Consider the following 24,376-nt stretch of genomic DNA (forward strand, 5'->3'; position numbering starts at 1 on the left):
TCCCAACCTCACCTGGACAGTAGCACCGCAGAACTCCGGTCTGTACCAGCGTCGTCGGTACCGGGAACGAATCAAACAACACCGTATATGACAAGCTGGAACTCCACGGACCCGTTACTAGCACCTTGATACCGCCCTCCGGATAAGCCCATTCCGGACTGAAATCCGTGATGGTCGACGCGTTCGCATTATGTGCTCCCATACCCATCACAATCCCGCTGTCGGCGGAGAGCTTGAAGTGGCTCATATCACTAGCGCCATCATCAACCTCCCCTCCGCCGTCCGTACCAGCATCGCTTCCATTAAAAAATCCACTCTTAGCGTCCAGTTCCAATTCCGGAAACTCCACCAGCATATCGAAAGCATCCAAATTGACAAACACATCGTCATCCACCGCATCGTGACTGGTGCCACAATTTTCGATGAAATCCATTGGGTTAATTTCCCCGTTCATCGCGTCATCGTTCGGTGCTCCACCGGGTTGCCCACCAACTCCAACAGACACCGGGTGACCATGTCCCAGCGGCATGTTCGCGCTAAGCGTCTTCTGAATATCTTCCTGCGACAGATCCAGCGTCTCGTTAAAAAACGGCAAACTATCGTGGTGACCATTGCCATCTAGCCTGCCCCCGAGCGGCCTCCCGGATGACGAATAACCTCCGAACATACTCGAGAACTGTTTACTCGAACTGCCATTCGAGGAGTTATTCGAGGGCGACGAGGACGAGTCCATAATCTCTTGTTTTGGTATTAGACTGTGCTGCGAAGCATCGGACGGCGAATTTTCCATTTTGATACTACTGCTGGTACTGTGGCTACCATTGCTGCTGCCGCTGCTGTCTTTGCCAGCCTCGGCGGTGCTGCCTGATTTGCGCTGTTGGTGCTGCTGCTGCTGGGAAGGGTGACAAACGAAAGGTTGCTGCTGGCCATTGAGGATAAGTAGGCTGCCCGGTGATCCTTGGAGCTGTGAAAGATTGGATTTTTTTAAGTTTTCTAGTATAAAATTTTTAATAACATAGTAAGAATGAGCTGTAATCCAAAAAGCAGATTTATCTGGAAAGGCTTACGAAATTTATTTGACAGCCCGTTTTTTGCATTACTAATGCTATAATACAGCACCAATGAATAAGTGTCATAAGTCGCTTAGAATAATGTGCAATACACACTGTATCACCTACGATAACACGATAAAAGATTACGATTCACAGTAATACACGATCATTTCACTTGTTACCACAATGTGTGGCACAACGAGGCACACTTTTGACAACTCAAAAACTGTCAACAAAGTGTAGTTGAATAATCATAGCAACCATTGCTTTTGTTTTACTGAACACCATTGCACATCGTGGCACATTGCGGCACAAGCTACCACGCTGTTTGTTTGTGAGCAAAATTCGATTTGTGCTAAGCTAAGCGACTCACCCCTTGGTATTTTCTCTTGAAAATTTGGGTAAAAGTAGTTTACAATGTATTGTTTACACTGCGAATTGATTTTGCACAAGCACCAGGAAAATTCTTAACTTTTTTCATCGGGACATCGGAAAACAACTCGGAATCGTGCAGTTAACTGTGAGTCGTGTTATTAGACGTTACAACCAAACTCTGAGCATCGAACGGAAAGCGAAATAGGTCAAAATGGATGTTCTATTAGTGTTCAGGATCATAAGCGTGTAGTGAAAGCTTTTAAGGGGAATCTCAATGCTTCGGTCAGGTAAATGGCCAAAAAGTTGAATCTGTCCAAGCCTTTCGTTCAGAGAGACAAGGACAAGGAGGGACTGCATGCGTGCGAAGTACAGAATGCTCCAAATCGTGATGAACGGCAAAATATGGTGGGAAAATTACGGGTCCGGAAATTGTACACCCAGATACGGACGAAGCCTCATTTTCTCATCATAGATGATGAGACTTACATCAAGATGAACTCCCGGTAGCCTTCGGGATTACTGTTCTTTACCGCCCAGAACAAGTTTGATGTTCCAGAGGAAGTAGGAAAGCAAAATCTTTCAAAGCTTGACAATAAATACATGATTTGGCAAGTGATTTGCTCATGTGACAAACGGAGTTTCTCAAGAAGAGTGTCTACAGAAGCGTATGCTTCCTCAATTGAAGCAACATGAGGGCTCTATGATCTTCTGGCCGGATCTAGTTTCGTGCCGCCATCCAAAAATTTTTCTGGAGTGGTACGAAGCCAACGGGGTCACTTTCGCACCTAAGTAAATGAACCCCTCACTAATCAAATCATCAAACTTGCTAAAAACACATCATGTGTTCATTTCTTTTCACAGTAATAGTTTCAAAAACAAGATATTTTAATTTTTGCATATTTTGCATTTATAAGAAAAATATGCGTAAGAAAAAAATTACTCGAAAATGGCTTGGCTCGTTTGACAGATGCCATGCGAGGCTGACAAAATTGGAGGGTAGACAAAATTGGGGACTGATAAAATCTGGTCTTTGCTGTAAAGTATTTGGAACGGAACAGGCGAGATACGTATCACGGGCAGCGAACAATCGTCTGTTCTCGAATCGACGATTTTGAAATCCTCGGGTAAAGAGACTAGAATATCAAGTAGATTCCATAATAATTCAGTGAAAACAATTCAACTAGCAACCTAATAACGGGTTATAAGCATAGAATGGTCACCCTATGCTTATAACGTCTTTGTTTCCCAGGGCATGTGCTGGTTTTTAACTGACTGTCCTAGTGTCCTGGAAGTTAAGGAAAATGCTTGATTTGTACTGTTTTGTCTGTTCTATTAAAAATATTTTTTATTTCAGTCTTCGTTTTATTCAATCATGGCCGCCTGTAACCATAGTTATTCCCTCGATATTTGTCAAAAAGTGCAGATTTCGAAGTATCACTCACTACAAATATTCCCTTTCTGCTAAAAAGCAGTCCACATGTTTCCAGTCCATAAAAAGGGAAACAAATCAAACATTGATAATTATCGGAGAATCTCGTTCGGTATTCAAACTGGTTGTTTTATACCCTATTTTCTTTCACTGCAAACACTACATTGCAGATGACCAACTCGGTTTTATGCCAACAACGACCACCCTACTCTCGTTCAGAACAAATGCATTCGCTGACTGATTGTAATGGTGCTATTTGCGTGAATTTATCTGCCGTCCTTCGACAAAATCAACCATGATATCACAATAGCTTGAGCTTGAGCTTGTGCGACCACCCCTGGCTGCTACTCCGTTATCGATCGGGACTAGCTGAAGTTGCACAGGGAATCAGTAGATAATTATGCTTGGGAGTAGCGAAACAGCTTTCAATGTGCAACTCCTGGTAATCCTAGTGTTTTTGATCAATACCGGCGCCGACCAGGCCCGAACGTAGATCGCGGAAGGAAAGGGAAGGAATGTTAGTCCGATACTTGCTTTTGCTAGAGGTCGTATATACTACTGCACACTCCAAAAGTATCACGGGAGGAGGATATTTTTGTTAGTAAGTGTATAGAAGTTGGCTCTACTTCTTCTTTACCGACATCAGAGAGGTGATTCCACTACCTGGACTAGATATCGATCCACCAATTTCATGGACCGGGGACCAACGGCTTTACTTCCCTTCCGAAGGAAGACGTGACCACAGATTTTTTCACCTCAGAAAAATCTCAACGACCTCGGCTGGAATTGAACCCAAGCTAACTGGAATGAGTGGCGGTCACGCTTACTACTCAACCACCGGCGCCGTAACAACCATGATATCACAATAGCGAAACTGGACAAACTCAGCATTCATGGACAACATCTGCTTTGGTTTCGTTCCTAACTCAATGGAAGATAACTCCAAATCAGATTTGGGACTGTCTATCTGCATCATTCCTTGCTACATCCGACATCCCACAAGGAAGCCATCTCATCCCAGTAAAATTTCTCTTCTACTTTAATGACGTTAATATCGAATTACAAGGACGCCGTCTTTCTTTTGCCGACAACATGAAGATTTTTTAACGAATGCGGGATACAACCGTTGTCAAGTTTCTTCAGAGCGAACTGGACAGCTTTAGCACACAATGTGATCTAAACAGAAATGTAAAATTTGCAAACGAAAAAAGCAGTTTTTTTCCACACCGTATGTCAGATCTTCATAAAAATCAATCAGCAGTACTGTAACAACATTCTACATACGCTGATTGAATTTTATGAAGATCTGACATACGTTGTGGAAAAAAACTGCTTTTTTCGTTTGCGAATTTTGCGCATTTTCTGTCCAACCTTAAAACATTTCTGTTTAGATCACATTGTGTGCTAAAGCTGTCCAGTTCGCTCTGAAGAAACTTGACAACGGTTGTATCCCGCATTCGTTAAAAAATCTTCATGTTGTCGGCAAAAGAAAGACGGCGTCCTTGTAATTCGATATTAACGTCATTAAAGTAGACGTGTTCATGTTCGCGCGGGGACGTAATCCGATCCAGTTTAACTAATATATGTTCCGCTCGTGTAGTCCAAGTCACTCTCCCATCAAGGATCTCGAAATGATCGTAGATTCGGCACTAACTTACAAACCACATACTTTATACTTCATGAAGGATGTATCAAGCCAGCTGGGTTCATCTTCTGAATAGCGATCTGTCTAGAATCACTTTTTTGGCGAAACAGATTTCAGCAGCCGTCAATTAATACAGCTCAACAATCTAGACATCCGAAGTGACTGCTCTCGAGCCCTGTTCGTCTCAGACTTGGTGTCTGCTTGAGTTGATTGCTCTACAATCATCGGACGCCTGGATCTTCAAACCCGCATTCGAGCTCTATGTAATAACTCTCTCCTGTGATTACTCTTCAGAAGAACCAACTATGGTCGTCAGAGCGCTGTTACTGGACTTTAGCGCATTTTTAACAGTGTAGGGACGGCATTTCACTTTCACTTGACGAGGATATAGATAAAAGCTAAAATATTGTGTCAATGGAGTCGAGATTCTGACAGAAGCCAGCCTAAATTCCGGCTCATTTTCTGGTTGGTTTTATTGGTTAACTGCAATGTAAAACCACTCTCAAGCAGAGTACGAGAAACAAAGCCTAATCTCGAATCTCACAATTGTTCAGTCCGATCCCAGTAAAATCCATCCGAACAGCGGCTCAGGATGCTGGCAGGTTTCCGCTAGAAACCGGTTCAAATAATACATCAGACTTCGAGAATCGATTGTGAAGATTCGAGATTAGGTTTTGTTTCCCGTACTCTGCTTGGGAGTGGTATTTCGACTGAAGCCAAGCAGAATTCCGACTAGTTTAGCTACACTTCTGGACATTGCACAGCGACTAACACATGACAATGTTTAACATCCTACATAACCGGGACATATTTGACGCTTTTGATAGAGTGCGATATAACAATAGATAAAATAGAGAAATTTGGCATGGCGTGGTATTTTTTGCAGTTGCTTCGATCCTGGTTCACAGATCGAGAGATTGGTTGACATTGGAGATCGCCAGGCACCAATATTTACTTTTACGTCGGAAATGGGCCAGGGAAGATAATTGAGACCATTGTTGTTTTTGATTTACTTCAATGACGTGTATTTAGTTCTGAAAACTCCTCGCCATTCTTTCGCAGACGATCTCAGAATGTTTCGCTTCATCTACTTAATTAATTCTTGCGGATTTTTTCAATAACGGTTTGAAACCTTCGATGAATGTAGTGTTGCCAGAACCGCGAGTGTGTAAATCCGAATAAGTGCTCAAATTCTCATGAAAGACTGTATGGTTGAGCTCCGCCCCCAGATATTTTTATGACTACAAAAAACCTGTTGTTTTATTAAATTGCTTACTTCTCCTTTTTTCAACTGGCTCGGTTTTTTACTAGCCTAATTGGGCCACTAGACTGCCCAGAAAAATAATGAATATTTGAAAACTCAATCGGCCTAGTCCCACCAGGTGTACTTGCACGAAACTTGAAGCAAATTGGACAAGTCTGGACCAACGGCCTGAAGTTTGTATGGGATTTGTCGACAATTTACATGTAGAAAACCCTGAACTCATCTTCATTGCTAGGTGGCAGTGTATGAATCATATATCATGCTCTGCTAGACCCCATGAAAAACTGACTCAGACATCACTTCGTTAAAAATTTAATAGCTTCTTTTAACAAAGCCAGATTGACTAGAAGTCTTCGACAAAATTGAAGACAATTAAATTAGCTTTCTTATTTTCACTTACGGTGATAATAAGATTCATACAGTGCCACCTAGCAATGCAAATGCAAATTTCTTCATGTCAATTGTTTAAAAATCCCATACAAACTTCAGCTACTAGACTTGTCCGATTTGCTTCAAATTTGAAGCAAGTACTCCTGATGGGACTAGAAATCGTCTCAGGGGGGGGGGGGACCATAGGGGTAATTTTTTTCTTGTCACTCTAGTGGTCACCCTATACAAGTAACACTGGCAATGTTCAAGCTTCACAGAAAAAGCCAAAAAAAAACAAACCAGCTGCGACTTCTGGTATTGTGGATTTCTCGACAAGCCATATAGTTACGGATGTAATGAAATTTTTGGCGAAATTTTGCAGCAGCAAGACCAGCAGATCCACAAAAAAGAGAGACATAGTTGATGTCCTTTACATATGTACATATGTTGTCTATTTTCTAGTAACAAAGAAGAATCGTTTGCTTAGTTTGATGATTTGGACTAATGGATTTTCATTTCAAATTTAAATTTAGTATTTCTTAACGTCATACGATTTTTTTTTCCTTTTCGCATCAAACCAATCCATTCTCCCTCCAGCGTTTCTTACAACGGCGGTATTTTTAAAATTTTGGTTTGAGGATCTAAATTATATCATTTAAATATTTAGTAATTTTAATGCATTGGAAAACTCTTCAGTAATAATACTGAACATTTGTGTTTGAAAATTCTCATGTTCGTTTGGAATGACAGTAACAGTTAAATTGGAATTCCAAACGAAACATGGCGTCTCTTTGTTACTCTAGTCTTTCCACTTACGGGCGCTCTTACAAAAATTTACTGCCAAATTTTAAGGCAGATACACTGAGCTTGGCCAAGGGCGCCAACCTTAGGGGGGCGCTAAAATCTTGATCTGCTTTATAAAATAAGTGAGGTTAAGTCATAAAATAAGTAAGGATAGGTGTATTATTCCCGGGCACACAAAAAATTATTGTTTGAAAGTAGAACTAAAAAAGAAAGCCAAAGCAGACAGCAAAAATGCGCTTAACAGAGACTCTATACCAAACACGCCAGGAGACTACGGTCCTATTACTCCAGAATAAACAACGAACAAGACAGACTTCAAATTTCAACAAAATAGCGAACATTATTGCAAATTTTTTCCGTTCGTTTTTTTCAGTTTCATAGAAACAAGGGAAATGGAAAGGTGATCACGGGCAGTAAAGCAGGCCGCCTTTATAAAGTTGTAGCAAAGATCGTACAGTAAGTGATATCAATTATCATCGAAAAGATAAACCCATGCCGTATCCTGAAAATTTGCTCCTCGATGCCGGGAGGAGCTTCGCAATATTACAAAATTGCTTGTTTCCAACCTAGGTCCAACCAATCCTGGGCCACGTTGAATCTCTGGTTGAAATGTCACATGAGATTTTTGGTGTTCCTGGAAGCTTTAAAAACACTTTGCTTCTGCTGAATTTTCTAAGACCAGGTGCTGTTTGATTCGGATTTGTGGCAGAGCTTTTTTTTGCTTTAGCAACCTTTCAAAAGTGAGAAAAAAATTTCTTACAAAGAACCATTTGCTTGTAATTAGTGTAATTCTGCATGTATGACGCGCGGCACAAACAACCGACCATGCAGACGATCCTTGTCGAAAAGGACGCAAAGCAGTCTCGCAAAAGGTCCCCCGACACTAGTTTGAAAGGACACCCCATTTTGACACGTCTAGTGCGATTGTCAATCAAAATCTTCGCTCACTGGAGCAACAGGTCATTGAAACAGACATTCCCTTCCTTCAGTAGATCCACGTTCGAATCGATAACTATAGCGTCGATCGCAACTTTATGAGCAGGAATGTAAACGCGTTAGTTCTTCGTGAAAGTCGCCAGTAACGTCATTTGTTTGCTTTAGACAAAGTACCACAATTCCGAACTTATCTAGGTGAACTTTCGAGGTATCTGACAGCTGAATATTTCCGCGTCTTGTGTAATATCAGAATACTGCGCGAACTGTCTTTGATCCGAAAGAAGATCGCATACGGACGAACCCAGTTCAATGCGTTTGTTTTTTAAACGGAAGCTCGGAGTCTGGCGACATATTTTGTTCAACATCCATTTTAGGATCATTTGGGTCAATTCAGGCGAGTTTATTTATGCACGGACCTAGAGCCAAACGTAAAGTTAAAACTGAATAATAGTAAGGAAGGGACAAAAATCAAGGGATATAATTTGAAACACAAGTCTGAATTTGATAGTAAAGGAATAAAGTGGTCATCTATCTGCACACGATATATGACTGGATGTAACCTATTTTATTAGAAACTGGAACGTATAATATATGAAAAACTTAATCAGTAATTGATCATATAAGCATATTTGTTTCATTTTGCTTGTGCAAAAAGATAAGTGGATGCAGTCTAAAATATAACCAGAAAGCCGTGACTATCCTTGGACTGGTAATTCAAATCGTAATCAACAATCCACGAATCAATTCAAAGTTCCTAAATTGCCTCCTCAGTATACTTGATATACGGTAGAGTGCCAATATTTATGGTCTTCCTGAAATTTCAAATCGGACGCGCCTAAAAAGTATTGGTACTTCGAAAAAAGTCCCCATGCAAAAATTGAACGCAATCGGAAAACAATGTCATTAAGCGTCTAGATTTGGTGTAGGGGAGCCCGGGCTAGTTGGCGGTTGGGGTAATTTGGCGGAATTCCCTTTTCTCCGTTTCTATTAGACATATACCTCTCGTTGTGTACCATTTTCCAATGTGTTTTTGTTACAAAACATTTTGTTTTGTAGAAGTTGTGGGCGATATTGTGTTTTCGACCATATAAAGAAATTTTTTTAAATTTTCAACACTTTGTGTTATTTAGGTTGATTTTCAATTTATTTCCCGAATGGCTATAATTTTCGATAGTACTTGGAAAGAGGTTTCAGTATCCGTATAAATATTACACCTATCCACAAACAAAAGTTATTTTTAAATAGTTTTTTTTATAAAATATGCGGTTGGGGTAAGTTGGCGGTCATGCACGCAGGGTAAGTTGGCGGTAAGGGATTGACGTATAGGTTGGGACGCTGTATAGGTTGGGACAGCTCGATATTCTCGTTCCTATGCAGTGTTGCCATCTATTATTTTTAGCACACACTAGACTCGATCGTAGCTCACTTTTTATACCAAGTTAAAGTTATAGTTCATTATTGTCACAGCTCCACTAAGCAGTGTCAAAAAACAAGCGAAAAATCTTTTGGTGTGCTGATTTTTGCGCCATCTTAAATGGAATCTTTTTAATCGAAATTTCAACGTAAATAATTTTACAGTGTTAAGAAGTAACTAAAATGTTATTACCGATCAGGGTTTTGCGTTTGCTTCATTGGATTTTTTTTTCTTCGAAAAATTGGTTGGGACAAGCGTGTCGTATAGGTTGGGACACCATACAATTACGCATGCGTACAAGATTGCGTACAAGTTTTACATGTAAAAACTGTGAGACAGATTAACTCTTCAAATGGAAGTAAATAAGTATTTCAGTTACTTATTCTTATTCTAAAATACCAATTAATAAATAAACATTAACCAAAAAAAAAATATAATGCATTAAAGTTTAAATTGCCTTTAATTATTTAAATTGTTTGAAGTGTCCCAACCTATACGACACTTTTTTGGCCATTTTGCCGTCATGTAGAAAATTGATCCTGAGTCTTGTTTATAATTTCAAGTAAACATCTTCCATTCGCAGACATTAAGCCACATAATATATCTACAAAATAGTGTACTACAAGCCAAAACAATATTGTCATGGAAACTGGATATCAGCCTCTAAACAAACCCGTCCCAACCTAGACTACATTCCCTTACTATTTACAGTGCAAAAATAATCATCAAAAATTTTTTTTTCTGGAATATCTATTCTATTCTGGAAGAAAATATTTTTCTTGTGCATCTCGTCAATGCAGAGGACATTTACTTCGGTCAATCGCCTGAAGAATTTTGAAAATTCGCTTCGGAATATGAAGTACGCGTCAAAGTCAAAATGCCGGAGTATTGAGACTGCATTATAATATGAAATGTCGGTTAATAAACAGTTTTCTTGAAAAGACATTCAGAACGTACCAAAAGAACCTCTGAAGTACTTGCATTTCCATTTGATTGCTTATTTCTTGGTGTATCCATACATACCGCCAACTTTCCCCGGGGCCGGGGAAGCTGGAGACGATGTATCAATCATTTTAATAAAATTTAGAGATGTTGCCAACAGTCTGTCCTTTGATGCCACGTGTTCTATTTTGCAAGATCTACCTACTTTAAAGCGGTAAAAAATGAAAACTGAAAATACCGCCAACTAGCCCCGGTCTCCCCTAACGTTGAAAAAAATATCTATGGTGCAAGGAAAATTCCTGAATTAGGATGGAACTTGAGTTTGGAAATGCAGTTTTTTTTGTATGCCAAATATTTTAAAAATCAATCAAATGTCAAAATCTGGTGTCAATTCTAGAAAAAAAAACAATTGTTTCGATTTTATTTTATATGAAAATCTCAATCAAAAATTCAAACTACCAGAGAGGCAACTTTGTCAAAACAATTTTATGGGACGTTATTTCATGCATTTTTAAGACATTCCATAAAGGCTATCTTTAAAACAAATTCAGGATAGCAATAGATCTCAACGTTTCATTACATCCTAAGCCATTTAGCATAAAAAATTCGAATTCATTTTTTAAATGGTTCCTTTTGTGTTTTTTCATGGCCAAACATTTTTGCACTTTGGCCGTTTTGCACAACCCCTTAATCGTGTCCAATTGAGTTAAACTTTTGCAAAGAGACATTCTGTCGAGGTTCCAATGCTGTTGAGTCTGGATATTAAATTCGATGATCACCACACATGCTTTTGGTGCCCAAATACACAGTCGTCTGAATCATCTATTCATCTCCCTTCGTCGCCTTCAAACACCTAGTGTCAACTGATTTCATAAATAAACAGTAAAAAAATTGTGGCAGGAGTTTACATGAAATGAACGACAGTCAAACATGAATTAAGTTGGAAGTAGTAAGGTCATTTTTATGTACACAAATTATTAATTGAAGGTCGAACTGAAAATAACCAAAGTAAACACCCAAGGGGCGCACAACTGAGACTCCGCTAAGGGCGCCAGAAGACCATGCTACGGCTCTGTAAATACAAACAGATTTACAACAGGATTTCATAAGAAAAGTGCCCCACACTCCTCTTTGCACTAGTTTTTATCCATCGCCGTACGAATCTTCGCATGCAAAGATGTTTTAATACGTTTGACCAGCTTTTCGATCCAAGCTTTCCCAGCTCTTATAACCCGTGAAAATTACTAAATGTCATATCTCGATTCAAATGGTTTATCAAAATCTGTAGGCGTATTAGTGATACATTTTTCTGCACAACCCCGAATTCGCTCACCTGTGACAGACTCAATACCAGCGACGGGGTTCCGCCGCCGCCTCCACCCCCGTTCGACCCGTTGACCATTGACGCACTGCCGACCGCACCGTTATTAACCGTAATGTGATTATGATGACGACCACCGCCGTTATTGCTGTTATTATTGTTGCTGCCGTTGCCCATCAATCCATTGCCGGTCGCATCTTGCTGCGATGATGTCCGCTGATTGACGTTCTCCGTCGCGCTATTGGTGGTCGCTGCCGTCGTTCGCTGGTTGGTCGCCGTTGATCCTGACGATTGCTGCTGCTGCTGCTGCTGATGGTGGTGGTGACCGCCCAGCATTGATATATGGCTCTCGCCATTGGCCGTGAGATTTATGCTAGGGTCAGTACCGCTACGACTGCCACCGCCGTTGTTAGAAACGGTCGCGGTTAATTGATTGTTGGAGCCTCCACTAATGGCCGAATTGCTCGGTACCGTAGCCGGCGAGGACGAGGACGAATTATTGCTAGTGATGATCATATGACTTCGATGCTGCTGCTGCTGTTGCTGTTGCTGTTGGTGATGCTGGGCTACAGCGGCCAAATGGGCATTGGACAGTCCGTTTGTAATATGACTACTGACACTTGTTAATTGTGAATTACTGTTATTGCTGCTGCTACTGTTCAAAGAGTTGAGATGCTGGGTGAGAGTTAAATTACTACTACTGCTGACCACTACCGTCGAAGAGTTCGAATGATGATGATGATTGCCGGCAATTGCTCTAATTGAATTTGGATTGTTGGAGTGGTTTGGTTGCTGAGAGGTAGGAATGACTTGAAAATGTATTGGTGTGTCCTTCGGTGTGACAGACCGGGTGCCGTCCAGGATACGGCTGTGGGACTGTTGTAGTTGCTGTTGTTGTTGTTGTTGCTGCTGCTGCTGTTGCTGTTGCTCTCGGGCACGCCTGCTGTCGATCCAACGAGGATACATCTGGGAAAAGTCAGGAAAGTTAATTGAGATTGTGCGGTTAGCATTAGGAAGGGTAGATTTATCTTATGTAAGGCGAAGGTGCTAAATTGAGCAGGATTGATGATAAATAATGAATTATATATGTAAGTCGCATTGGAATGAATGGTGTAATTTTATATGCAATCCCGGAAAGAACGGATATCAAATTGAAAACTAAACTTGATGTTGTGATGTGTCTTCTGATAATCCCAAAGCATATAAGGAAAGCATAATGAGATCAAATTTTTTATGCTTCATTTATTTTTATTTTATACTAAACTTCCTATAAAGGTATAGGAGTCCCTTGTAATTTGAATCATTTTTGACTTACAATAAACAAATAAAACTACCGGTTTTGTTACGAAATTATTAAAGAACTTTTTTTAAAAAAGCTTGTTTAATCCAGAAGGCGCGATGAGGATGTAAACGTTGAGAATCCATTATCTCGGCTTGAAGTTTTCATTATAGGAACAAATTTGCCGACAGTAAGACCTAGACAAAATGCTGCTTCACTAAGGGATCGTCAAAGTTCAGCTTAAGAAATGTTCCCATGCATTGTATGCTTTTTATTTCGAACGATGGAGCATTGTTCAGACAATTGGGACCTGATGCTGCATCCGTGACGCAGAATTCTGTTTGGGCCTTAATCCAGACATATCAACAATTTTAACTTTCTAGATCGAGTATCTTCGAGCCCACAAAAAGATTAAAAGTGTTACAGTAATTAGTCAGTAATTAGTCACATCAAAATGCCGATATGGGTGTGGAGCGATATAATGCATAATCCAACGTCTCGTAACTCACCCGCGACCCAATCAGCACGTTCGGTGCTGTTCCGCCCAGATGACCACCATCGTTCCGTTTGCCCAAGTCACTTTTCGCTGCGCTGATTCGCCTCATCGGATGCGAGCAACTCTTCCCATCGACACAGTTAGCATCCGGACAGCCGCATTCCAGCTGCTTCACCAGGGCCGACTGTCGAGCCATCCGTTGTTTCTCCATTAGCTGACTGACGATTGCCTCGACCGTTTCGGCTGTCGAGATTTCGATCTCATTGGTCGCATCCGGTTCGTCCTCGCTGAAAACTGCCGGAAAAACTGCACCATCAGTGAAAGCGTATTAACTCACTCGCAGGCAGATCAACTTACACATAGGCTTCAGCTGGCTGACCAGTTCCTCCTTGGTCCACTCCTTCTTGTCACCCCACAGAGCCAAGTTCGGCGTTATGACCGCCATTTTGTTGTCATCTGGGTAGGGGACGTTAAGGTAGTGCACCAACACGATGTCCGGATTCTGGAGTAACCAGTAGCAACGCCGATGGAAAGTGGGCAGAATGGCCGAGTGGACGTAGCAGCCGTAAATACACTGAAAAGATCGGAATTCGGTTAATATCCGGTATTACTCACGATAGAGATTGAATTAAATATATGGACTCACCTCGGTGCCTTGCACCTTCAGTTTCATGTGGTCTTCGCGGGTTGTTTTTCCATCTTTTCGTTTCTTCCAACAATATCCATCACGCCGGTAGCGAACCTTTTTCCTTGAGTACAGCAACATTGAACCGCTTTTTGGCCTGAAAGCAAAAATTTAGAGGAGTTCCATCAGATGGATGCAGTTATGTACCAAATTGGGTTTATATATTTTTGAAGAAAAAACGCAAAGTATTTCGTGGGAAGATTAGGTATTTGGCATTCTGTTATATTTTAAAAATTGAACATAAATTTATTGTTATCTAAACTTTTCATTTAATTTTAAACATTTTTCCAGAATTTTTCAAAAATGAAAAGATTCTGATGAGGCTTCCCGGATTAAGTCATTGTCTGATCGCTGATCCCACATTTTTTTAGAAAAAAAACATGTCTCTCGGCGACTCTTAATAAACATCTGACACACGTAAATACGCTAAAAAAATGTTTGAACAAATTGGTGAGAACTACAGACACTTTATATAACAGACTTGCGGAGAGAAAAACAGCAAAACTGGCAACCATGAATGTAAACTGGCATCACGGAAGCTCTCATAAGCTTTACATGGGCTTCCTTTTGTACTTCCCCTCTCAAAACCATCATGCTCATTTGGCTGCAATTTTTGACACCTCGCTAGTCTGTGTATAAAATATCTGTAGTGAGAACTTCTTCTCAACTCATACAGAACAGAAGTTAAAATAAGCTCCGCTATAGAAAGGCGAGCAGGCAATTTTCCCTACCACGCTTTGCACGTATACACACAAATAATATCGTATCGTTGCCACCGGCTGCGCAGTGAGATGAGACAACCCTCAGAAACAAAAAAACGTGTGTTAGAGCAATAGTCTGAGAAGTGGAACAATGGGTAAAAGTCAAAATGTCACTCAATCTCGAGGAAGTGAACTACACACAGTAACACCACGTAAACAACTGTGTTTTGGCAATGTTTAGAAAATTAGCACAGGCAGAAATGCACTTGGGAAGAACAGCAGACAACACGAGGTAGAATGCAATGGAATATGGAAGATGGTAAGGTGGATGTTCGTGTTTAAGACCTAGGACCTGAAACTAGACCAAGATACATCAATAGCCCGCTGTTGATTGCTACAATCATAAATAAGAACAGATAATAGCATATGCAGATGTTCAATAAAAGCTAAACGGTTTGCAAATCTAGTCATGAGAGCCTATTGTCTTTTCATGTTAGCAAGAATTGAGTACGTATATGTAGTATAAGACAAAATGTTTTAGGGAAAGGTTCTCATTCAGAATTTGCAATAATTAGATTTTTTCATTGCATTTTTTGAAATGTATTAATGTCTACTATATTGTGTTATATTGGCCGCCATGGAACGCTCTCAGCTCAAGACGCGCTCCTCAGGTAGAAGAGTACAGTGTATAGGTCTCGAGAACGTATTTCACGGCTTGATCTGTAAAGGCATCGCAGACTAAACGTGAGTTATCAAACAACCACAGCAAACGGTGAAAAACTAAACATGTTGGTGGAAATTGTCACATTTAAATCGGCCATATTGGAATCGTCATTTTTATTTTATTTTTTTTAAATTTTGATACATATTCACTCGAATACTAGTTTATAAACCACAAAACCTTCTTTTGTCGATTTTAGTCGTCAAACGGTGAGATAACATAGTTTTACATTTCTTACAAAAGAAATGCATAGGAATCGCTCAAACTTTGAAATTCTTTGCCTAGGCCTGGAGGGCCGAGTCTCATATACCAATCGACTCAGCTCAACAAATTGAGACAATGTCTGTATATATGCGTGTGTGTATGTGTGTATGTACAATAATGTCATGAAACTATCTCAGAAATGGCTGAACCTATTTTAATGAAACTAGTTTTAAACGAAAGGCCGAACGTGACAATTTAACACTATTACTTTTGATTTTCGATATGTTGTTTACTTTCTATATTTTCTGTGATATGAGTGATTTTGTCATAACGAAACATGCAAATTTATGCAAATAACATTGGACAAAGCAATCACGTCACGCAGAAATAGAAATAGAAATAGAAAGCGTGTAAAAATACCTTTTCAACAAGCTATAGATTGTCAAAATCCGTTTACGAGCGGCGGGGATATTAAACATTTTGTATTTTTATTCCGCGCTTATTAATTTCCACTGACTAAAAATGAGACCGTTACATACATAGTATTGCTTTACTGATGTTTTAGAGGCGATTTTTAATATCGGATATGAAAACACATCTACGTGATTCAGGTAATTCAATTCCGAACACATTTTATGAATTTACTCGAAAATGAATGAACCATTTTCTCAAAAATTAATATGTACGTTTTCTTCAAAGGCAAAATAATGTGTGAGTTGATTTCATGGTGAATTTTTTACTACAATGCATGTATTTTTCCCTTGGATTAGGCGTTGCGTTCAACCGTGAGGTAGATGTTGGAAAGTATATTAATATACAGATCTACAAGTAATCCACTTAGTGGTGAGGTAATAGATTTCTCCTGTAATTATACTCGTAGCATCATCGACAGCAACTGTATTTTTGAATCCCAAAATTCTAGCGAAAATTTGGCTTCTTTTGCAAGATTTATAGCCTACAGGGCATGGCGCAAAAATTACTAGTTATTTATAATAAGGGTGTAAAGAAATAAATATATCGCCTAATATATCTATAAACATAAGGTCACTGCACTAACCATTTACCCTGTAAATAGTTTTTTTGCATTTTAATGCAGAAGAGTGCATCTCGTGAAAACAAGTTCAATATTAAATCCTACTTGGTAAATAAAATTTTTCTAGTCCTGAGAAAATTTGCAAAACGTTTGTAGTATTAGAAAACTATTTCCAAATGTTCACACTCTCAAGATGAAAGGTGTATCCCTCCGAAACGTTGAACTAGGGATAAACTACATCAACTCCAATTTAATTCAGTTGTATTCAGAGCTTTTATATACAATATAATTAAGGAAATTCATGGCTATCTTAGAAAAGTCTTTAATTTAACTGGGTAATATGGAAGCTTGAAGATAAAAATTTTGAAGAGACATTCCACGTGCGTTATTTAAGGGGTAATATACAAAGTTGTGGCGAAAAAGTGAGCTAAGTTCGCGATTTTTTAAAGCGCTTCATGCATTTTTTTTTTTTTTTTGAAAAAGCAAAAGACAATGGTAATGCTATCGAAGTTCGAAAAAACAAGCTGAATTTAAAAAAATATTGAAGGTTGGCGGAGTTATGACCCATCCCCCGTAGCGAGTTTTTTTTGGCAGAAGTTTGCGGAGAACGCCCTCCAAGCCGAACCGCTCAACTGAAATCAAAAAAGTAAAAAGATTATTGAAGCAAAATGTATTGTGGTGTACTTGAACGGATCAGTTTTCCAATAAAAAAAATTTTCCTGCAAAAAAACATGTTAACCAAAAAATTGAGTTTTGTGGTGTTCAAAATTTTAAACAAAAATTCATGGCACCAAAACAATTTTTTTTGGATGAAACCGGAACCGTTAAAGTACACGAGAATGTAAATACAAGCAATTCAAAAAAAAACTTGAAAATCGGATGAATAGGTTTTGCGATATCACGTTCACTGCAACGGTACTTGTCAAACAACTTAGTTCCGAGATAATTGCGTTTAAAGTTTTGTGTTAACTTCACACGCGGAAGAACCAGCGCGCTTGGAACGGCTGTAGTTCGAAATCTCGTGCTCCGATTTGGATGAAATTTCGCAGATATTTTCAAAAGTATGTACTTTCAGAATATTCAATAATTTTTTTTTTTTCGATTTTTTGAGTTCCAACTTTGTATATAACACCTTAAACTCTTTCTATCTCTATTGAATTTTGAATGAAACATGCGCAAATACGTCATTGGAAAGTAAGAACGCCTTCTTTGTGATAATATTATTGAAAATACATATTCCTTATATTGGCTATTATGAAGAATAACGGATCAAAGCCCAAAAATATCAACGAATTAGATCCGGAAAAACCCACTCCAGAAACCACACTCTCGATGGGGGATGCAAGTACATACAATGTTTCTTCTAACTTATCGTTGTCCATTTTTGCTCTATAGGGTAAGGTGGGGCAAATCCGACCGTTGGGTAAACCCGACCCCCCTCTGTTACCAAAAATCAGAAGCACTACGCGAACTAATATCAATGTTGTCGTGTAGAGCATCGAAAATAATCATAATGGTGGTATAACAGCATTTTATTAGTCTACATTGAGATGCTCATACGACAAAAAGCGTGTTTTTACAACTTTTGATTTGACTTTTGTGCATCATTGACTACAGGATATTTCTGATTGTTAAAGTGATTGCATAATAAATGTATGTGTATCTAAATTCTTTGATTTAAGTCCTTAAAAGTGCATAGATAATTTTAGTTCAACCTTTTTCATATATTTTTTAATTGCTTCGTAACGAAAAATGACGCGGTGGGGCAAATCCGACCTCTAAATATTGGGGTAAATCCGACCACTTTTTTGCTAAGAAAATTTTTATTTATCAAATTGAAATATATTTTTATTGTTATTATTTATTATTGTTATGCAAAATTGTTCACATTTACAAACGAAAGACACAAAAACGCGATGATTATAGTATTCGTCGAGCAATTGCTCCGATGCAAATGGGAATATCATTATGTGCTACTGCTTGTGATTTTAGCATTCCAAGATTGTTATTGAGCTCCATTTTCTTCACTTTACAATTCAAAAACACAACATTCATTGATTTATCATTGAAAAACCATAAAATTTGACTAATATCTGCACTAAATCAACAAAAAACATAGGGGGTCGGGTTTACCCCACCATTTTTGAAAACAGCAAAAAAGGAACATTTTTGTAAAACGTTTGTATCTCAAGACATTCCGATGATCAAAATAAAAAGTTATATATAGAAAGTTGCCCAGGAGTCCTTTAATTTGGTATATAAAACGACTTGATCCGATGTAAAATGAGCATTTTACAGCCAAAACTATTTACTAGGTCGGATTTGCCCCACCTTACCCTACTGTGTACAATTCACAATTAGCAGAGAGGCGTTGGATACTTCAGTGAACGTTTCGTTTGAGTTCTGCGTATTTTACAAGCAAATTAGCGAGGATTACAATCAGAGTTTAGGAACCATTCATAAACTACGTAACGCTTTTATCGGGAGAGGGTACGACAAATTGTGACATATGGAAGAGGGGGAATAAGCTAGAACGTTACGTAACATGTTTTCACTGAAAAAAAGTTTTTTTTTTAAAGAATGTATTACTTAATAGGAGATGGGGTACAGAGAATTTGTGACGATTTGTTACATTGGGGGAAGAGGGAATCAATTTTGAGCGTTACGTAATTTATGTAAGGTCCCTTCTGCATTGGACAGATAATTGATCTGACTACATTTTTGCTATCCTGGTAGTTTGAACCATTTCTTTTTCATAGTATTGGTTTGTATAGGACTCATTGATTCATATCCATAGGGTAAAGTAGAAACACCAGATAATCTCAAACGACGCCGTCACGAAAAGAAGAACGAAAACGAAAAATTGAAAACAAAAAAGAATGGAAAATCTAGAAAATCTGTTGTATATTAATTAGCCATTTATCTGATAATGGGATTTTCAAAAACAAATCATAACTTTCTGATACGAATTGGTAAAATCCTGTTTATTCATTTACATTATTCAAAAATTGTGTTTAATTTTATTCTAAATAGTCAAAAAATAACTTTTTTCAGATTCTTCATTGCATGGATTTATTTCATTCGTCTTGTTTATTTTATTAATTTTAAATATTAACCTTAATTTCAGTATGTGATTATTGCATTTTAATTATTGATTTCATTCAGGATTCTTTTTATTCATTTTGTTAATTTGGGTTCATTTTATCTATTTTATTGGTTTTTATTCATTGGATTTGCTTTAATCAGTTTATTGTTTTTGTGAATTTTATTCATATTGTTCTTATAATTTATTTTATTCACTGTTTTCATTCTATGCATGCTATTTGTTTTTACTTGCTCATACATTTCATTCAGTGTCTTTGTTTTAATAATCTGACTATTTTTTCAGTTATATTTTCTTATCCAGTTTATTTATTTGACACAATTTCTTTTATTTCTATTAATTTATAATTTGTTAACTCGCTTAATTTTTTATTTTAATCAATCCATTTCGTTCTGCACATTTTCTTCATTTTGCTCACTTTATCAATTCTATTCCTTTTGTTTATTTGATTCGTTTGGTTTATTCATTCATTCTATGAATTTCATTTATTTTTTTATATTTTTATTTTATTCATTTGATTCATTTGATTCATTTGATTCATTTGATTCATTTGATTCATTTGATTCATTTGATTCATTTGATTCATTTGATTCATTTGATTCATTTGATTCATTTGATTCATTTGGTTCAAATGATTCAAATGATTCATTTGATTCATTTGATTCATTTGATTCATTTGATTCATTTGATTCATTTGATTCATTTGATTCATTTGATTCATTTGATTCATTTGATTCATTTGATTCATTTGATTCATTTGATTCATTTGATTCATTTGGTTCAAATGATTCAAATGATTCATTTGATTCATTTGATTCATTTGATTCATTTGATTCATTTGATTCATTTGGTTCATTTGGTTCATTTGATTCATTCGATTCATTTGATTCATTTGATTCATTTGATTCATTTGATTCATTTGATTCATTTGATTCATTTGATTCATTTGATTCATTTGATTCATTTGATTTATTTGATTCATTTGATTCATTTGATTCATTTGATTCATTTGATTCATTTGATTCATTTGATTCATTTGATTCATTTGATTCATTTGATTCATTTGATTCATTTGATTTATTTTGTTCATTTCTATAATTTTATTTATATCATGATCAGATACTCCACTTATTTATTTTATTCAATTTGTTAGTTTGATTCAATTTAATTTATCCTAATAATTTTATAACTATTTTTAAATATTGTCTAATTTTCTGTTTGATGAACTATTATTAATTTATTTTACATCAATCATTCTAATCATTTTACGATTTTTTTTTCAACTTCGCTTTATTTTTTATTGCGTTTGTTTTTTTTCCATAATTTATCCAGTTTATTCGAGGTTTTATTCGTGCAGGACTAGAAACTGTTGTGTAGGCATGAGTTCTGCAGACTATGAATGATCCAACAGTGATATGTGTAAGAAATATCTCGTTTCACTTCTAGGTGGATTAAGTTGGTTTTTTACGAACTAAATTCGAAATAACTAACTCTTTTTTCAAGAAACAAGTCCGTAAAAAAGTTTGCGAAAGTCGAACTGAGTAGGCGGGTGTGATCAGATGTCTTTTTTCAATCTGGTTTTTTTCCAACAGCTCCTCCAAGATTTTTCAAGACAAGAAAATATATATAATTGTAGTTGTGTGGCAAGTGGAATATACAATGGATTTCCTACCCATCAATGTGGTTCCGTGTCTGGAATTCTGGGGCTAACCCTGGACTACCGATAAACCAGGTGATGCGGATGGCATTCCGCCGGAAACCTCCCCCAAAGCAGCTACAGCAGCATTATGAAAACGTCCTACCATCTACATCATCATCTATACACAACCGAAGCCGAACCACATGAGCTCCAGTCGGATCCAGCAAATTTGTCAGCACCGGTGGTTCTTTTGCGGAAGTTGCCCGGACGAAGTATCTTATCACCGTACCAGTGGCACTTGGTCAGCTGTCAGAACCGTCGAAGAAAAAAGTGGCTGTCACGCATCACGGATGCCGTATAGAAGATAGTTTATGTTGGACCCTGCATTTTTGGTGAGCTCGTTCCGATTATGTTTTACTTTTCAGGCACCATCATTGGGCCAATTTACGACAATAGTTAAGCAACAAAATCTGTATGACATTCCGTGAGCTTGTACACCGAAAGGACATTTTATTTCGTTTTATTTAATATTGCAAAATTCATTAATTTTGCGAAAAAAGTATTCAGAGGCTGTGAAAAAATCGAGCATCATCAGTAGTGAACATTTAAATTGTCAATGAATTTCAAAAATACTTTCTTCCATAAATTGTGGCCTGCATTAAATGTGAATATTATTGTATAAATATGTATTGTGGGTGAATAAGTGTTGCTTGCTTGCTTGTCGCGCTTCCAGTCATTATCGTTTGATGATGCAACGAAAACGAGTCCATAGGGTGTAGCGGCAGCACAGGTTATTCATGCCTTCAACCCGTTGTTGGAGATCCGCAACTTTTTCTCGACGACTTGTTGTTTGGTACTGAAAATAACATATGTGTTTTTGTCAGTTAAAAAGGAAGTCCAGGACATCTTTTGTTTCATTTTGTTGTGGACGGTTGGTTTAAGGCAACATTCCGGATCAGAAAGACTCCATTTCTGTTTAGTTCGTTAAAATCGATCTATTGTAGAGATTTTTTAAAGGAACGGGCTAAAAGCTTTGAATGTCAATATGAATGTTACCGAAAAATTGAATATTCTACCGAAATTGTGATGTCTTCTAGTTTGGGTGGCCTGTTTGAGAAATTTTGATTCAGTTGACATTTTCCGCACAGAGTCGGCTTATGCTGATTTCGGTTTTGGATCAGAGTCGCTCTGGGTTCGCTCTAATATTTACCAAATGCATACAAAAGTGACAGCTCAGAGCGAACCTAGAGCGGCTTGGTTCTAGAAACGAAATCAGCATTAGATGTCTTTTTTCAATATGGTATCGCTTGGGTTTTCAATTAAATCATTGAATTCATTTTGTTTTGTTGCTTTTTCTTGGCTTTATTCATTTTACCAGTTCTACTTATTTTGTCTATTTACTTCATTTTATTGATTTTATTCATTATTGATGTTCGATTATTTTATTTATATCATTTATTTGATTTATTTTATTTCAATTATACTTTTTATTCATTTTATTTATTTTGTTTATTTATTTAACTTTTTAATTTAATCTTTTATTTTATTTGATTTATTCATGCTATTCTTTTAATCGAATTCGTTAGTTTGAAACAATTTAATTTAATTATTTTATTGAATTTGAAAAAAATTATCATTGTTTAATTATGCAATAAATATACTGAAGTAATTTGATGTAAGTTATTAATTTGATTTACAGCTTAATAATATAGAAGTCCTTCTTACTACGAAATCATTATACATGTGTAATTCTCACTCTTTATAAAAGTAGTACCTGACACAATAAAAAATTAAGACGTACTCAAATACCTGTTGTATATGATTCCGATTTGTATTCAAACAATCTCCGGGTAAAATTACCATCAACACGGCGCACCACGAAAAATTGGTCGCCCAATAGAAAAGTGAACGACACAGTTTTAATAAAACATAATTAATGCTCCGCATAGCCGGCTATCTGGAGTTAAAGTTTATTATTTGCCCAATCATATCATATCCTTGGTCTCTAGCAGCGACATATATCGGACTAACATTTCTTTCTTTCCCAGAAGATGTGCTTTCGGACGTTGTCGGCGTCAGTATTGAGTAGCATGCAGGAATCAGTATAGATTGTACGATGTGGCTCATCATGTTACTCCCAAACATGCTGTTCCAATGAACGTTTTGCAATCTCAATTGGTTCTGGTCAATAATGAGAGCGAGTAAAGGCGTATTTTTACCATTTTTTTGTTAACCATTTTTGTTAACGACCTATTGAGTTAATTTGTCAACAGTTTTTTCGGCATTTAATTAGCAAGGGACTGGAAGGTGCTCTAAGCTTGCATATATGATCCTTCCACGCTTTTCTAAACTTTCTCCTTTCAACACCTTGCTCTCCCTTGAGTACTATGGCTCTAAATATTGAAAAATATACTTCACCTTCCAGTCCCTTGCTAATTAAATGCCGAAAAAACTGTTGACAAATTAACTCAATAGGTCGTTAACAAAAATGGTTAACAAAAAAATGGTAAAAATAGAACTTACCGTGATGGGGATTCATCGTTGCAGCGTTGGGTGAAAGCTGCCGACACCGTGCAAATCAGCAACACATGTGACCATATTGTCACACACGCTGAGACAGTCACAATAGTCGATAAAATAAAATCACTCAGGCAGGCAATTGGTGAGGGAACAAACAAAACTGGCTCATTCAATGAGTTTCAACGTCGCAAATGCTTAGTGTGGAAGTTTACCGTGACTTAACTTTTTGTCGGTTCCGACAGCATGAAGTAACAAGTTACTTTACGCTTGTTCGGACATGCCGTAGACTCAGGTGATTCGCATTTCTAATGCCAAAAGACCTTGACCACTACGGTAGCAGACAAAGGGTTAAGTCGCCGGTGAGCTCTAAGCTTGCATATATGATCCTTCCACGCTTTTATAAACTTTCTCCTTTCAACACCTTGCTCTCCCTTGAGTACTATG

General features: G+C 37.6%; 1 protein-coding gene across 13 annotated transcripts in view; it reads right to left on the bottom strand.

Annotated features, from left to right (window-relative positions):
- LOC131691455 (calmodulin-binding transcription activator 1) overlaps positions 1 to 24,376 on the bottom strand; it is a 595,917-nt gene that overhangs the window by 20,260 nt on the left and 551,281 nt on the right. For 11 of the 13 annotated variants that reach the window (XM_058977868.1, XM_058977867.1, XM_058977863.1 and 8 more), the window contains 5 exons: positions 13,973 to 14,108; positions 13,684 to 13,900; positions 13,340 to 13,632; positions 11,564 to 12,517; positions 13 to 964 (listed from right to left, as the gene is read on the bottom strand). In XM_058977868.1, the coding sequence (XP_058833851.1) occupies positions 13 to 964; positions 11,564 to 12,517; positions 13,340 to 13,632; positions 13,684 to 13,900; positions 13,973 to 14,108 (2,552 nt within the window). The remainder of the gene's footprint in view (positions 1 to 12; positions 965 to 11,563; positions 12,518 to 13,339; positions 13,633 to 13,683; positions 13,901 to 13,972; positions 14,109 to 24,376) is intronic. The other 2 variants (XM_058977869.1, XM_058977864.1) reach the window with 1 other exon arrangement.

This window comes from Topomyia yanbarensis, chromosome 3, assembly GCF_030247195.1.
Source record: "Topomyia yanbarensis strain Yona2022 chromosome 3, ASM3024719v1, whole genome shotgun sequence".
In the NCBI taxonomy this organism is placed as follows: Eukaryota; Metazoa; Arthropoda; class Insecta; order Diptera; family Culicidae; genus Topomyia; species Topomyia yanbarensis.